Below are 15,521 nucleotides of genomic sequence, written 5' to 3' on the forward strand. Positions count from 1 at the left end.
CACAAGATGTAGAGGATTTTAATTCCTATTCACGTCAATTTAAGATATTTTATACAGGGCAAACCAGTATAGACAACATTCACATTGAATCTCGAACTTCAGGCTTAGACCTAACAAAAATATACAAACTTTCTATGTTCATAAAGCCAAATTACTTGAAATTTAATCATGAATTGTGCAAAAGCAAAAACAAGTGAATACCTAATCAAAGAAACAGAAGCTTGCAATGGAAAACAAATTGCTAATTAGTATTGATAAGATTAGCATCAATATCAAAAGATGATGGCAAATAAATAATGAACCTCACACATCCATATACGCCTCTGATGTGTGCCCCCTCACACATATGTCATGAGTACCTCCCGCATGATATGAGCAGCTCTTATGTCTACACAACACATATATACATAGCGCATTGATCTTATATGGGAAAACGAAAGGTTTGCGGCTAATAATGCAACAATTTTTATTTCTTCTGGCTGAGGCCACCAAAAAACTACATAATAACCTAGTGTACAATTATCTCAAATTCTCTCTTGCCCAATGGGAAGCTGGTAGCCAATCCCTGCATCTCTGATCCTACAACGCCAGATTTCTACAAAATACCACCAGAAATTGTTAATGAACATGAACTACTAGGAAATCCAGATCCACATGCAAATATTATGATAAATTGTGATCATCATGCAGCTTTACTTGAAAGGATGATATGTAGACGTTATCAATTCAGAATCACCTGAAGAGTGCATATAGAGCAGTTTGATGCAGTTTTGACTGCGTAAACTCTTAGAAAAGATCGGTGTAACAAAGAAAAAACACATACTCTACAACATCTGAGAACTTAGGATGTGATTCGCTTGCCTTGGAACTGTTCTTTAGTTCCCCACAAAAAACAATGTAGTATGTCACTCTGTAATGACATTTCCATATCTTTGTCTTAAAAACTCATCCAATTCTCCTGGCTTTTGCATACCAGAAGTATCAACTGCATCAGAAGGTAATGCTCTGATGCATGTAAGAATGTATTGTATATCATGGTACAATCTGATCCAAAAACAATTCGGTCAGTGTGGATCTTCCTAATTAAGTGGGTAAAAAAAAACATGAGCTTGGAAGTTTACCATACCTTTGTTTAATATTAGAGCTACTCAAGTCCAGCTTTGAGAATGATTCCGAAAGATGGGAGTGGAATACTGCAACCACTCGCCTGTCATCCAATATGATGGTTAAGAGAAATTTTCCTTTGCAGAAACAAATAGGTATGCTTTATTTTATAAAAGTATAATGTGGCAAAGGAGGACTTACGAAAAGATAAATTTCACATCAGCTTCTGGAAGTAGCGGAGAAAGAACACGATGTAGAACACCAACCTCCTGTTTGACACATATTTGACATTGATGCATAGCGTTAGCAGCATTTCAAAAACATTGAACATCTCTTGTTACACAAGCTGGCATTTGCAGACATAAACATAAAGTACCTTAGTTACTGCACGGGCAAACTGACTTGGTTGTGCATCATTGTCTTCTGATCGCATCCATGTTTCGACTATTTGTGGAAATGTCCGTAGATGTACCATCAATCTCTCCTTCATGATTTGTACTAACTTCAAGTGGATCTCATCCCTATGCACTTTGTAGTCCTGAAAAAATTTTGCAAAATGCCATGTTGCATTGTGAGGTTGCACATTCAGAGAGATCAAATGCAAACCCATGTATGCATCTCATTATTCAAACTGATTCATGGCTTATGCACAAAATGTGATTATGCTTTTTCTGTATACATCCTACAAGCATATGCAAAATCATAAAGAAAGAAAGGTGAATTAACTAATTTCCCAAAAACACCTGTTTTGCATGAAATGAAACTTTTTGGGCCATCATGAATTTTTTCAATTTAAACGAAATTTCTAATTAAATGTAGACAAAACTTTATTTTATGATAATTCAGTTATTACACTAGGCCATTGCGGAGTAAAACGAACTGGGAACAAGTAAGGCCACAGGTGAATATACGAAAAAGAGATGGCAAAAGACTTTTAAGAGGGAAAAATGCTTGTAAGTCCAAAAATAGGTTACATCTTAAAATATTGTCTCCGAAGCAGTTTCCATGTCGGGTGACAATGGCCTTTTTCTGTCTATGACAAGGGTGGCGAGGCCATGGAGCCAATGGGCATTGCCTATATGCACAACACATTGCTATTGCCCAATCTATTCTACCCCTTTTTCAGTTCCCTGGTTGAAACCCCAGCTATGTGACCCTTAATGGACTTGTAGCATGAGGTGTGATGGAGCCAAAGAAATTTGTGATAGTTCTTTGTTAAGGAGTTGATGTGGTTGCATCGTTGTTCTTCCAACAACTTCTCTCTATGTCCCTTGAGTTCTAGCAAGAACAGTCCCAAGCATTGTCGGTCTTCACATTCCATTATCTTGCAGTGGACCAAAGCCTTATTTGAAGAGGCAGTGGTATTTCCCTCCTTTTTTATATAAGAACAGTTGATATATTGTGATAGTGATGTGTGAACACATGTATAGTCAGGGTTTTTTCCTTCTTCAGGAGTTTTTTACCCTAGCACATAAGCATGACACTTACAAATATGGACTGTTGTGGTCTTCTCCCTTTGTAAAATACAATCTCTCCAATTTCTGATGTTTACTGCTGCTTTTGTGTTTCAATGACAAAATCCAATAGTTGGTGTCAGAGCAGGTCATCATTAATGCTTCTGTTCACAGTCTCAGCCTACCTGCAGCGTTCTTTGTTCACCTCAGATCGGTGCAACCAGGTTCAAACCAGTGAGCACTCCTGCTATAGTCAACTCCACAACTGAGCTACACGTCTCATCGTCTGCTAAAAGTATAACAGCACTCTGCGAGGTATTTCTGCCCCAACCCTCTGTTGAAATAGTCTTTTTTCCGTTGGGTTATTTGATCAGTTGGTCACTTGCTATGGCTAAAAACAATGACATATTTTGGATGCTGGTTGTTCAGGTTAAATTGGATGAATTTTTTGTCTGGATTGTAAGGGAATCAATCATGTCCTCAAAAGATGTCCTCAGCTATCTCCAAGAGATGCAAAGGTGGACCCTAGAAGCATCAACTTCTACAACTTAATCTGTAAATCTTGTTCAAATTATGGCTGTTTTCTGCTCTTTGCAGTTATGGCCCTGCTTCTCATGAGCATTATACGTCTCTAGTAGATCCAGATGTTTAGTACTTTGATAATGGTGTGAACCAAACATATTGCCTCGCAACGTAATTTTCTCTTCTTCACTTGAGTCTGCCCCTATAAGGAAAAACTGTTACATATGTTAATTGTATCATATCCTCTGATGGATATTGGTGAAATCATGCTTTCTGCAGTAGATGGTAGTACTTTCAATATTGCAGATATATTTATGCACCATGGATCAAGAAAAACTATTGTAAGTTCCAACACTGGCCAAGATCTTGCAAGAGTTATTGATGAAAGATGTATTGTGCATGATCTCTCTCACGGTGATACCATCATCACATCTTGTATGCTTTCCCGTGGGTTGTATAAGCTCACAAATTATAGCAGAAATATGGTGATTTAGCCTGGGAAGTAAATGATTCACAGACTGTTTAAAGTTTGCTAGTTTATTGCGGCTGCAAAAATCCAATCTGGTTTCCTCTCCACCTAAACTTGAGGCGCCATTTAAACATGTGTGTGAAGGCAGCATTTTGGGAAAAAGGCAACTTTTTCATTACCTAGAGATGGTTCAGTGAGAGCTGATGGTAAATTGCAGCTTATTCACATTGATTGCAATCACAATCATTTAGGAACTATCTGTATTTTGTGACCTTTATCTAGATATGCTTAGGTCTAATCCTGTAAGTCAAAGTCTGATGTATTTTTTCATGCTTTCAAATTTTTTTGGTGATGGTTGAAAATGATTTATAAATAGATAAATTTGGAACCCTCCATTCTGATCAATGGGGGAGTACGTATCATCTGATTTGCATTTCTTGCTGAATGGGGGATAAAGCACCAGCATACAATGCCTTATACACCGCGGCAAATTGGTGTATGATTAAAAGTTAGGAATTGCCACACTGTTTTTGGCTTGACACAGTTATATGTGCTGGCTATGTTCTTAATAGGTGTCCTACAAGAGCATAACATACTTGCGCTCCTTTTGAGGCACGGCATGGCCAAAATCCATTTGTTGATCATTTGCATGTTTTTGGATATTTAGAACATGCTTTGGTTCCTGAAAAACAACACAAGAAACTGGATGACAGCTGTAAAATGCATTTTGGTGGTTATATTTTCGAAACTAACGGTTATCATTTATATCATCCTGAAACCAGACGAACTCTTATTAGTGATGATGTTTTGTGGAAGATGCAGTTCAGCCCTGCTTTCACATACTAAGGAGTCATCTAGTGACTCCCAACATATTTATGACACTTTGTGGCCTCTTTTCAGTGACAGTAACTAGGGTGTAGCAATTTCTTCTCATAACCAGGTTTCAAATGATGATGTTGAATATTCTATTTCTGATGCTGATATGCAAAATGCAATTGAAGAAGAGCAAATAGATAAGAGGGAAATTTTTTGCCCAAATGGCTGGTGCAGACTTGGAAAGACAGCAAGTTAGAAACATTCTTGTCAACTCGAATTTGTTCATGCTCTCATCGTGCCTCTTTTGCATCAGATTGTTATGCTATGCTGTCCCTAGTCGTTGTGAGAATGAGACTGTTTCTTTTAATGACACTTAGAATTCAAAAAATCCAATGACCGCTATACAATCAGAATATGGTGTTACTATCAAGAATGGCACTTGGTCTACAAGCTAAAGTGAAAGCCTGATGGAACAATTGATAGGCATATAGTTAAAATTGAGGCAAAAGGTTATATTCAAAAGAAGGGGCATTGATTTTGATGAAACCTTTACTCCCAAATGCCATCATCGTTGAGATAATGTACATCAGCTGAACACTAAAACTGCATTTCTACATGGTGATCTATGTGAAGAAGTGTATGTATCTCAGCCCACTGTTTTGTGCAAGAAGGGCATGAAAACAAAGTATACCGGAAGCCTAAGAAATTGTATGGATTGAAGCAAGCACCACGTGCTTGGTATGAAAAGATACATGCCAATTTGATAGCACATGGATTTGAGAATAGTCCAAATGAGCAGTTTATGGTTTGGTTTCAAGTATTAGTAAGTGGTCTGGTTTCAGTTCTAAACTGGGTTTAGAGGTTTAGTGGTTTAAAGGTTTAAGTGACCCAGTTTAATGGTTTGTTGGTCTTTTGTTTTGTACTTTAATTTTTTGTTTCCTTAATGGCTTAATTATTTAATGGTTTTTTTGCTTAATGATTTCATTAATTAAACTTAAATGTTTTTTAAATTTAATACTTTTCTCCCTTTTTGAAATATGTGCTCTTCTTCCTTTTTGTAATTCATTTTTCCTCTTCTCGGCTGCCTGAGTGCTTCGTCAGCAATAAACAGCAGTGACAAACATATTATTCTTCCAATTCCAATGGTAGATGACAACGCACAAAGACTGGAGGACTTAACTACAGTGCAGCGTGACCTGTGTTCCACAATTATCTAGTTAAAACCTTGGTACATATGGAAGGCTCCCTTCGCAGAGATTGGTACATATGAACATTTCCTGATTCAGAGATTCTCTATGCGATAGAAGCTTGGGGCCTTGTTCTATATTTTACTATGCAGCACAAATAGGGTTTTCGGTTAAAATTAAAGAGAAAAACAACATGCAATCTAGAAGTCATATATTACCTGAGCAACAAGGTCTAATTCTGTGAATAGCAAAGCTTTTCGAGCATCCGGCACATGACTCCCCAAAAGACGCTTGAGATCTGAAAATTTAAGGAATAACATATATTTTCATTATAATTTCTGTCACCTATGCCAGAGTTCCAAGGTATGAATATATAGAATCGAAGCACAGTCACACCTGGTATAAGTGTATGAAACAAGCTGATGGTCTGACTTGCTAAAGACAAGTGTTTTGCAGTTACCGATTTCAAACCCGAAACCTGTTAATGCCACAGAAGCCAAGAGACAGAAAATGAAGAGATATAACTGAATAAGACAGACAAAAACTTCTGATTAGAATCATTATGAGAACCTATTCTCATATATAGAAAAAGGACATTAGGTATCATGTAGGGATAATACATCTTGATTCCTGGCATCCAAATTAATAAAAATTCATCTCTCTCTCTTCTAAAAGACGATAATGGCCTACGAAACCTACCAAATATTACAACTATTATCTTAACTCATCAACATGAGTAATAAACGGAGAACGACAGAAGGTTATCTTAAGGTTCGTGGAAGGCCGAAGTCGACCCCTATGGGACCAAGCCACTGCATCTATGATCTACATTACAGTTTGGGGGTGTACCAAATGGCACAATATTATATATTAACACCTTCAAAAGACCAAAGTAACCCATGAAACCAAAAGTTAAATTTATCTGAATTTTATACAATGCCAAATCCCAATTTTATTCTTCTAATAGACCATAATGGCCGAGGAAACCTACCAAATATTACAGCTATTATGTTAACTCGTCAATGCAAGTAATAAAAGGAGAAAGGCAGAAGGCTATATTAAGGGATGTGGGAGGCCAAGTTGATTTATGGGGCCAAGCCACTGTATCTCTGATTTACATTATAGTTCAGAGGTGTACCAGATAGTGCAAAGTCTTATATTAACATCTTCAAAAAGACCTATGAAACAAAGGCCTCAGGATTGATCCAAGGAGCAAACAGCAATACAGAATCTGAAGATGAGCTTCCAAAAGAATTGCAAGCAAACATGTCAATGTAACAACATCTAGAAATGAAGGGGATAGCAATGAGACTCTGGAAGAAGATTCTCCAGATATGATTTAAAGAAGTCAGACATAGAGAAAAACAGCAATCACGGACAGTCCAAATTTGTGATATGTTATTTGAAAGAGGAGACTTTTCATTTGCAATGAAGTGAAAGCTAGACAAATATTTGAATCAGAGCAAACCAAAGTATGAAAGAGCAGGGGTAAAATCAGAAAAGGGGATTGAATGCAAGTGCAACCAAAGAGTAAATTAAACATCTTGGTGGACAGAGCCCTTACAATTTAAAAGGCAGCAATGTGAACTAAGAAATAAGCAAGTGGATGCATAGCCAATAATAAGCACAGGATGACAAAATGATAGTCATAGAAATAATGCCAGCAGTTTATGCCAATTTCAGCAACTAAAACCTCAAATAGAGCTGCCAAGGTATTCTTCAATGAATATTACAGAAAAGAGAGCAAATCAACTATCAAACTTGTGCAGAATTCAGCATTCTGAAATGACCCTACATTCTCTCTAAAGGGAACCTGATTTTAAGATTTAAAGGGAAAAAACCACAAATATGGGGAGACATTCACAACATTAAGCAAACCAAAGCCTATGTTGTCTCCCATGTCGATGAATGAAGATTCTTTGTTCATTTCAAAATTAATATTTCTTCTAGAAGTTCCATAAAAACTAGCTTGAGAAATTCGACTTAGGAAACTTCAATCGAACTTCCTCACATGCTTTTCATGTTATAGATGCTCTTATATATGTAGCCCAAATCCAAACAATGATTAACAATGATTACCTATAGAAGGCCAAACTAACCCATGTTCAAGAATCACAATGAAAGAATAAAAAAGTAACACAGAGCTATAGTAAAGTAGCAATAAAGAATGGCAGAACCTGCATGGCACCTGCACCCAATACAAGCTGGCATGTACGTGCATTGAATATTTTCAATAGTTCAGCAACTCTGTGTACAACTTCAGATGCTAAGCTTGGAAGTGCGTCACTGATATGAACATACTCAGAAACCATCTTCAGCAATATGAGACCACTGTAGAAACAAACAAAAGCATAACCTCAGCAAAATGCAGCAACCTACGTAGTTCATCATTATCGAACTTATTAATGGATCACCTGTTAACAGTGTGGAATTTCATGCCCCGTACTTCAAGTGTCTTAACAGTTAGCTTATCCCTACTCTTTTTGCTCTTGGAAGAAGCACTGGTGGTTGACATGTCCTCTGTCTGTCCACTGAAACTGCTTTTGGCAGTTTTAGACTCGACTCCATTTGCTATAACACCATCAACTTCTTGATAAGAAGCTTGAAAACTTGTAGGATCACCAGATATTGCCCCTGGTGACCCTTCAAATTTCCCTGCATCTCCTGGATTCCTCTGCTTTTCCATAACCTCAGAAGGAATAGAGTCGAGTCCCTTGATTCCAGTCATGGTTTCAGAGGACCCTCTCGTTTCTGCATTTGATATTTTACCAATAGAAGCCTCAGAGGTCAAAGAGTATTCTATATCTTCGGTTTCCTGTCTTCCCAAGTTGCCATTATTAACAACTTGTTCATGGGTAAATGTATCCACAATCGCCTGAAACTCATCCGGTGGATCAACACTAACCCATGTCTCTTGATCTAGCACAGCAGTTATTTTTGACATCTGTGCCATGTAATCATGACCTTAGCTTACACTCTGAGTAGCGTAACTATGTGATATGTATACTCACCCTTATGCTATGCTGGACATCCACAAAAGCCTTTGATTGAGAATGCAGTGTCCCTCGTATACTTGAAGCATATCGACCCCCTATCTATAGTCCAGAAAAGAAACTTTAATAGGCCTTAGACAACCACACATACAAAGGAATATATTGATCTAATAAAAATACGTAATTGAATGTTTATATACCTTTTCAGTGGCCAGCATGAAAACCTGTGTAATGCTATGAATACTGACAAACTCTCGTAATCGAAGTTTTGGATGAATTACAGCCCGCACACCTAATAATTTAGCCCACCTCTCATGGGCGGCGTGACAAGCTGAACATACAGCCTCTGTATTCTCAAGAAGAACATCTGCCCTGAAGCACAAAAAGGTCTTTTAGAAGTCACTAAGAGAAGCTTCATCTATCGGCATGTTCTTATATTGACATACAAAAGATATAGCAGTTGCACCATTTTCCCTACTTCAAAAAAGTGCAAATTTAAATTCTGCACATGGTACACCTTAAAATATGTATGATGAGGTGAAGAGTGGGATTCTTCAAAGAGTGTAAATTTAGTTATTCTTGATTTCAAAATTCTCATAATATAGTGTCATAATGGCTAAAAATCCAAAACAAAACAAACAGCATTATCACTATGGCAATATTGACCAAAACTTCATAGCTATTGAAATATATCCTGTTGGATCCTTGAAGACTACCGAGATAATATTGAGGATAATATGATTATCAAAAGTCCTGATTCTAAGTGTACAAAGCAGGCTGCTCTAACTCAGAGGATGAATTCTCTTACATGCAGTTTCTTCAAATCTGAAATCTGGGCATATGCACAGCCTATAATCTTAAATTCCATAGACCAATCACCTGAATATAGTAGATTGGGCTAGGTTTGAGGAATTTTTTAGTCATTCACACATGCTTTTATTCAGCAGATATGAGGTATATTTAGATACTTAAATACATCTATTGTGTATTGTCATACTTCGTTGATGTATGTATAAATGAGAACCACCTGAAATTTCTTGAGATTGAAGTGGGACTGGGTGCTTCTAAACCCTTTGTTATGGATGCTCCATAGGTACCACTAGACCTCTCATGTTGCAATTGAAATGCTCGCTGCAACTGATCAGCTTGAGCAGCCTCAGCTGCAGCTGCAGCCGCTGCACCAGAAGCAAAAGCAGCTGCCACAGCAGCCTCAGCATAGCTTCCTTGAAGACCTTCAATAATCTGTTCAATAATTCTCCGAATCTCTGCTGCACGTATTAGACGAACCTGCAGAATTAAAATTTATGGATTAGAGCATTTCATGTTACTCAGTGTCATTCTAAAATATCGTGACAAGATATCCTTGAAGTTTCTGAGTGCAAACACATGTAAACATCTCTAATTACCTACAAGTCCCTGTGACCAAAATCAGGAAAAGAGGATTTGGCCATCATTCTAGCATTTCAGCTACATAAGAAACAAAATTATAAAAACGCTGTGACGCCCACCTGTATCACATCAAAAACTCCAGCAAGAAGCTCCACAAAGCTTTCCGCTGTCAAGCCCCGTAACTTGCTTGCAAGGGATATGCCTCCACCTGCATAATGCATCGCATGAAAATGATTTGCATAAATGAAAAGAAAATGAAATTATAGCCTTGCATGCATATCTACTTTCAAAATCATTCGATCTCTCATTTGGTTGTGTCTCTGTATCAATTGGCCTCGATATTAGAACAGAAAGCAATTCTGCAACGACTACTTTGATGGCAGCTTTGATGTCTGTTATCAGTGTGTCACGGTAAATTCTCAACACAGCTGGAAGTTTTGACTGCAGATAAAATCAAAAAAATTCAATTTACACCATTTTATGCACTATTAATTTTTTTGCAATACATGCATTAAATCAGAAACAATTTGATTTTTACCGTTCGTAGAAGACCAATGACAAGGGGAAGAAGCTGCTCTCGGAGACCACTATCAGCCTCTTCTTTCTCTTTGTTATCCTATAATATAGAAGAGAAAGATAATGTGGGGCTAGAGATGTGCTTGTACATAGGAACGCTTCTAAGCAGCGACACTATTCAATGGTACCGATTAGAAAATCAGACATTACACATCTTATACCTCAATGGAAAAATCTTCCTTAGCATTCAGAATGCATGAAATATCTCTCTTCTTGAACTTCGCAATAATTGTAGAGGCATCGAGGTCCTTGGTATCATGAATTGTAACTCTCACAAAGTCAGCTGCAAGCATGCTGGAGCAGTTTGTAAAAACTGAGCATTAGCACAATGCCAAACCCATCATTTGCATAACACTTAAAATAATCAAAATCTGAAATGGAGAAAATCATAGACCTATTCACAGACTCCAAAAAAAGTGTAAGTCGATCACCAAGATGGCGAAAAGAATGAAAACCAACAAGCTCACCACTTTCCTGTGAAAACAAGAAAATGAGTTAAATCTCTTTCCAGAATCTCATTAATAGCATTAGTTACACAAAAAACCTAGAATCGACTTCCACTCTGAAATTATGTAAGCAAGTAACTTCTAAAGATTGCTATACAAGATCTTGCAGGCTTTTGGCTCAATTTGATTGATACCACATGCAATCTGATTAATAAGCAAAAGCATATAGCAAGTATTGAGTGTATATACAGGTTTGACTGATTTTTCACCCATCAGACAACAGGATTTTCCTGAAATCAAGGCCCTAGCCTTCCATGGCCATTGGTCTTTTCGTGCAAAAGCTCAAAAGTTTGTCATTTACTGGTGTACCCAGTGCATCAGATGAAGGATGCACTACTCAAAAGTTTGAAGGACGGTCAATTGAGGACTACACAAATGGATTCCCAACCTGGACATCACAAAGAGATTACAATAGATCAGGCAATAATAATTTGTCGTGCACGTAGCCCCTGGCCTCGTGGACCACGATCTCACTACCCTATCAACAGATAAAGGCCATTATCTCCTGCCATTGCAAGTGCTTCCCCTATATTTGTTTGTACCGGTGAGGTCCCCTTTCTTGGGGATCACCAATGTTTTCTTGAGGAAATCAATGCACTCTTGCTGTGAATGGGTTTAAAGAATCTTATCAGTGACTACAATGAGGTCATTTTCCTATATTTGTTTGTACTGGTGAAATTCCCTTTCTTGGGGATTGCACTTTTGCAATGAAGCGTATCTTGCCAACACGTAAGAAATATATCTATTCAGTCCTAGTCCCCTTATCTAGTGTCAGTAACTTGAAGAACTCATATGGAACCAAGTGTGAGAAAAGTATTCCATGGGTTTTGGTGGTGTTGTGAGCATCCCAACAGGTGAGCACTCTCATTAGGAAGGCAGCAACAGCAAGCAAGGAGTTTTTTGAAATGAGAGAGTGTCTTTTCATGAAGAGTTACGTGCATAGGTTCTCAATGTGAGTATAGTCAGAAATTAAATGAAGACATGGAATTCAGATTTCACAGTAATTCTCCTTTAGTTTCTCAAAAGTTGCCCACATTCCTCTATGGCCTGCCCAAGGACTCTCATGGAATTAGAGTGTGAACCTCTCAATCCCAAACGGACTATTTCACATCAGAGTATGATGGAGCAATACTGATTGCCATTGAGGTTCTTTGATACATTCTTGGGATTTCGAGCTTTCTTGAGTTCACAAAATAAGTCTAACATAGTCAAGCAGATTTGAAATATCAAAGTTCTAGATCTTCATTGTGGTTTTCAGATGTATAGAATCTGGATAATTTAAACTGATTTAAATTTTAAGTTTTCACTGACCAAAAGATTCTGCATGGCATCTATCACATCCAATGCACCTCCACAATCTGCTGAAGCAACAAGCTGTGACAAGAAAGAGAAACTTCATCATTTCTCAATGTTTTTCATTAAGAAATTTATAGCATTATATACTCTACTCAAACTCACCGACGGAAGATCTCCAAGAGCTTGATTAACATAGGACATGAGATTAAGCTTCCTATGCAATGAGAGTAAGCTTTCACGTTGCCCACTAAGAAGTTGAATGCGTTGTGCAGATTCCACTACATGCACTTCTGCCAACTGAACTACCGCTTTCAATTGTTGGATTTGTTCACATGCCCTAATAATCTCGGAATTCAAATCTTCTAGCTGTCCTTGTGCTTCATAAAAAGACTCTGAGCGAGCCTCGATCTCTCGCACAAGATGCATCTCAATTATATCTAAATAGTGGGAAAGCTTCTCTTGCAGAATCATATTCTCGGCTATCGACGAGTATGGACATGCTGCCTGAAACGTCGATCCATCTTCCAACGCAAAATCCTCCTTAAAATATAGTTGTGGAATTTCTCGAAGGCAAGCTACAAGACCTTCTCCATGAGTTATACCCTCTCCAGCGTCGATATCCTTCAGGCTTCCTTCTTGACTAATGATTTTCTCCCAGTTAGAATGCTCCATCACATCAGCAAAGCGGCCATACGAATCTGAAATCGTATCAAGATACTTGAGAAAATCAGTTCTGGTGATCTCAGGAGCAGATCTGAGTGGTACAGATGATGGTAAGGAATCTTGAACATCAGCTGTTGAGGAAAAAAACCAGCCTCCCCAAGAAGAAGAATCTGACCCATAAACACCTGTCTTTCCTATGTGTGGATTATTGAGTATGGATGCCAGGCTTTGGCCAGCACTATAGACCTCGGGATCAAGATGATCTGAGCCTGAAGATCTGATCTGAAATGAAGGCGTGTTAGCCATGTCTGAAAAAATTCTATTCCTCTGAGACGATGGTGTGTTGGGCATATCCGAAGAAATTCTCCTCTGCAATGAGGCCATGTCTGAGGATCTGTTCTGAAATGGAGATGTGTTGGCCACATCAGAAGACTTGTTCTGGAACGAAGAAGATGTAGTCACATCGAAGGACCTGTTCTGGTTAAATGAAGATAACTTGGTCGTATCTGAAGATCTGTTCAGATTAAACGAAGATGTGGACACATCTGACGGGCTCTTCTGATTGAACGAAGACATGGCTAAATCTGAAGTTCTGCTAGATGTGGCCATGTCTGCATTCTTAGCTCGGCTAGAAGGAGAGATCAAATCTGCATTACGATTCCTTTCTGAGGTAGAGCTGGAGTTTTGTTTCCTCTCAGAAGGAAGCATTCTACCCGAAGAAGGAGCATCCACAGCTCACAGTATTCTCTTTTCTCTTTCTATGAATCGTTCTCTTCGATCAATGGTGGATTACACTGAGCCTGCAGATGACAAGGGCATAACATTGAGAGCTCAGAGAAGGCACAGATCTTGAAGCTACAAGAAGGAGCTCATCATGATTTCTTACCGTGAGGAGGAGGAGGAGGAGGAGAGGGAGAAGCAGGCGTGGGGCTGATGGAGACGCCATAGTTCTCTCCTTCGACAAGAAGAAGAAGAAGAAGAAGAAGAAGAGCTCATAGATCAGCTCCGTCTTTATGTAGGTTCATTTACATACGGCGAGGGAGAAAGGCATATAGTAGCCATAGCCATTGCCATAGCCATAGATAGCCATAGATAGCCATTGATTGCCATAGATAGCCATGGTATGATGATTCCATGGCCAATACATTGCCTCTCGATCGGTCAGTCGGTTGGGACTCAATCGGCCGGCCAGCCATTACACGACCTGGCATTCTCCATAGATACATTATTGCGTGGGATACTGAACGTGCCCTCCACCAGTTAGCTGTTGTGGAGTCGTCTAATCTTGATTGCATTACCTCCTAAGTATGTAGTTTTGTTGGCCGTTGGCTGTTGGGCATATTGGGCACCCAATGTCAGCTCTCTCTCTCTCTCTCTCTACATGATGGCTTCCGTGACAATGCCACTTGTTGTACCATAGTTTGATCGACCTTTGGGGAGGGTGGTGCCACTACAATTTGACATCACTCGGCATGCACATCGATGTCTTCGAAAATTGTTAATTTGGTTTGTCCCATGGCCATTTGTCGTCATCTTGGACCACGAGACATCAACAATCTGCAAATCAGCAAGCACCATGCATGCTATAATACTGAATATTCGATGGATGGAAGTTTTTAGTTGGTTATTTGATTGATGCCATTTGTTGAGAATAGAACTCAACTTCCCATAGAGATGGTGTTGAAACTAGCCAGTGGACATCATACTAGGCTAGTTTTTGTAATTAGTAGAAACGACACTTGCCCTAAACTAGTTGGTATTTAAACCAACTACTTGTAACTTAGTTGTTGTTGGATGTAATCATTCTCTTTCTATACAGCTTATTGTTCTCTCTCTCTCTCTCTCTCTCTCTCTCTCTCTCTATTTGCCTTACGTGCACTCACACACACACACACAACGTCTCTCATTCTTTACACCATTGTAGCAATTGCTATGGACATAGGATATCCATACCTTGATAGAAATAGTCGTTGCCATGTTCTTTTTGAGATTCAATGTCGTGACGCTTGCACATCCGAAACAATGTTAATCATTCTAATAGGTTAAGAATATATACAGAAGATGCCACATACCACACATAGTTTTTTGCAACACATGTTTATCGATGCATAAATAGATAGTATTTTGGAGTTGTCATTCAAATTTTCTCTTTACGTACACATCAACTTTTAATAACAATGTTACTCATAGTAGGTTTTGCCAATCAAATCATTGTAACATACCAATATTTTGATACTTTAATTGGTAGAAGATTGCCATATTAGCAATTTTGTCTCCGTTCGCCAACACAAAATAAATTAAGTGAACCCATGACCATGTTTGGCAAAGGATTGAATGTCAACATCTTGATTTTTTCTCGGTGAGTTGATATCCATCAGCATCATGAATAAATAGATGAAACATGGATTTGCAATGTCATCCAACCACACCAAATTACACGACATTTAGAAAGCTTCTAATTTGTCAACATGAAATGTCATTTACATTTTCATAGCCAATCAACAATCATGGACGGGAATAACAATATGGCATAATGAAGCACCTGT

At 38.4% G+C, this 15,521-nt stretch overlaps 1 protein-coding gene across 1 annotated transcript; it reads right to left on the reverse strand.

The window, feature by feature from the left end:
* Window positions 1–225: 225 nt before the first annotated feature.
* Window positions 226–13,917, reverse strand: VPS54. Its single transcript, XM_087331043.1, has 20 exons — window positions 13,862–13,917; window positions 12,475–13,769; window positions 12,328–12,390; window positions 10,905–10,984; window positions 10,672–10,804; window positions 10,473–10,550; window positions 10,219–10,375; window positions 10,054–10,142; window positions 9,573–9,832; window positions 8,746–8,917; window positions 8,564–8,647; window positions 7,967–8,496; window positions 7,730–7,883; window positions 5,949–6,030; window positions 5,771–5,850; window positions 1,481–1,642; window positions 1,306–1,373; window positions 1,127–1,207; window positions 737–1,044; window positions 226–595 (listed from the first exon to the last, which is right to left on the reverse strand). Exons 2-19 carry the CDS (start codon window positions 13,681–13,683, stop codon window positions 906–908), a joined length of 3,621 nt encoding a protein of 1,206 aa, XP_087187169.1. The 5' UTR covers window positions 13,684–13,769; window positions 13,862–13,917; the 3' UTR covers window positions 226–595; window positions 737–905.
* Between the last annotated feature and the right edge of the window lie 1,604 nt (window positions 13,918–15,521).

Source organism: Azolla caroliniana, unplaced genomic scaffold (genome assembly GCF_043228905.1).
Source record: "Azolla caroliniana isolate FFs.n. ecotype wild unplaced genomic scaffold, voAzoCaro1.0.p SCAF_15, whole genome shotgun sequence".
NCBI lineage: Eukaryota > Viridiplantae > Streptophyta > Polypodiopsida > Salviniales > Salviniaceae > Azolla > Azolla caroliniana.

What these genes read in the sequence shown, in the direction of transcription:
- VPS54 (XM_087331043.1), bottom strand. Translation starts at nt 13,683, where the DNA reads ATGCTTCCTTCTGAGAGGAAACAAAACTCCAGCTCTACCTCAGAAAGG. An exon ending in TCATTGGTCTTCTACGAACG is followed by an intron (nt 10,376 to 10,472) that starts GTAAAAATCAAA and finishes TTTTATCTGCAG; the next exon opens with TCAAAACTTCCAGCTGTGTT. An exon ending in AGCTCTAATATTAAACAAAG is followed by an intron (nt 1,045 to 1,126) that starts GTATGGTAAACT and finishes TTTTTGGATCAG; the next exon opens with ATTGTACCATGATATACAAT.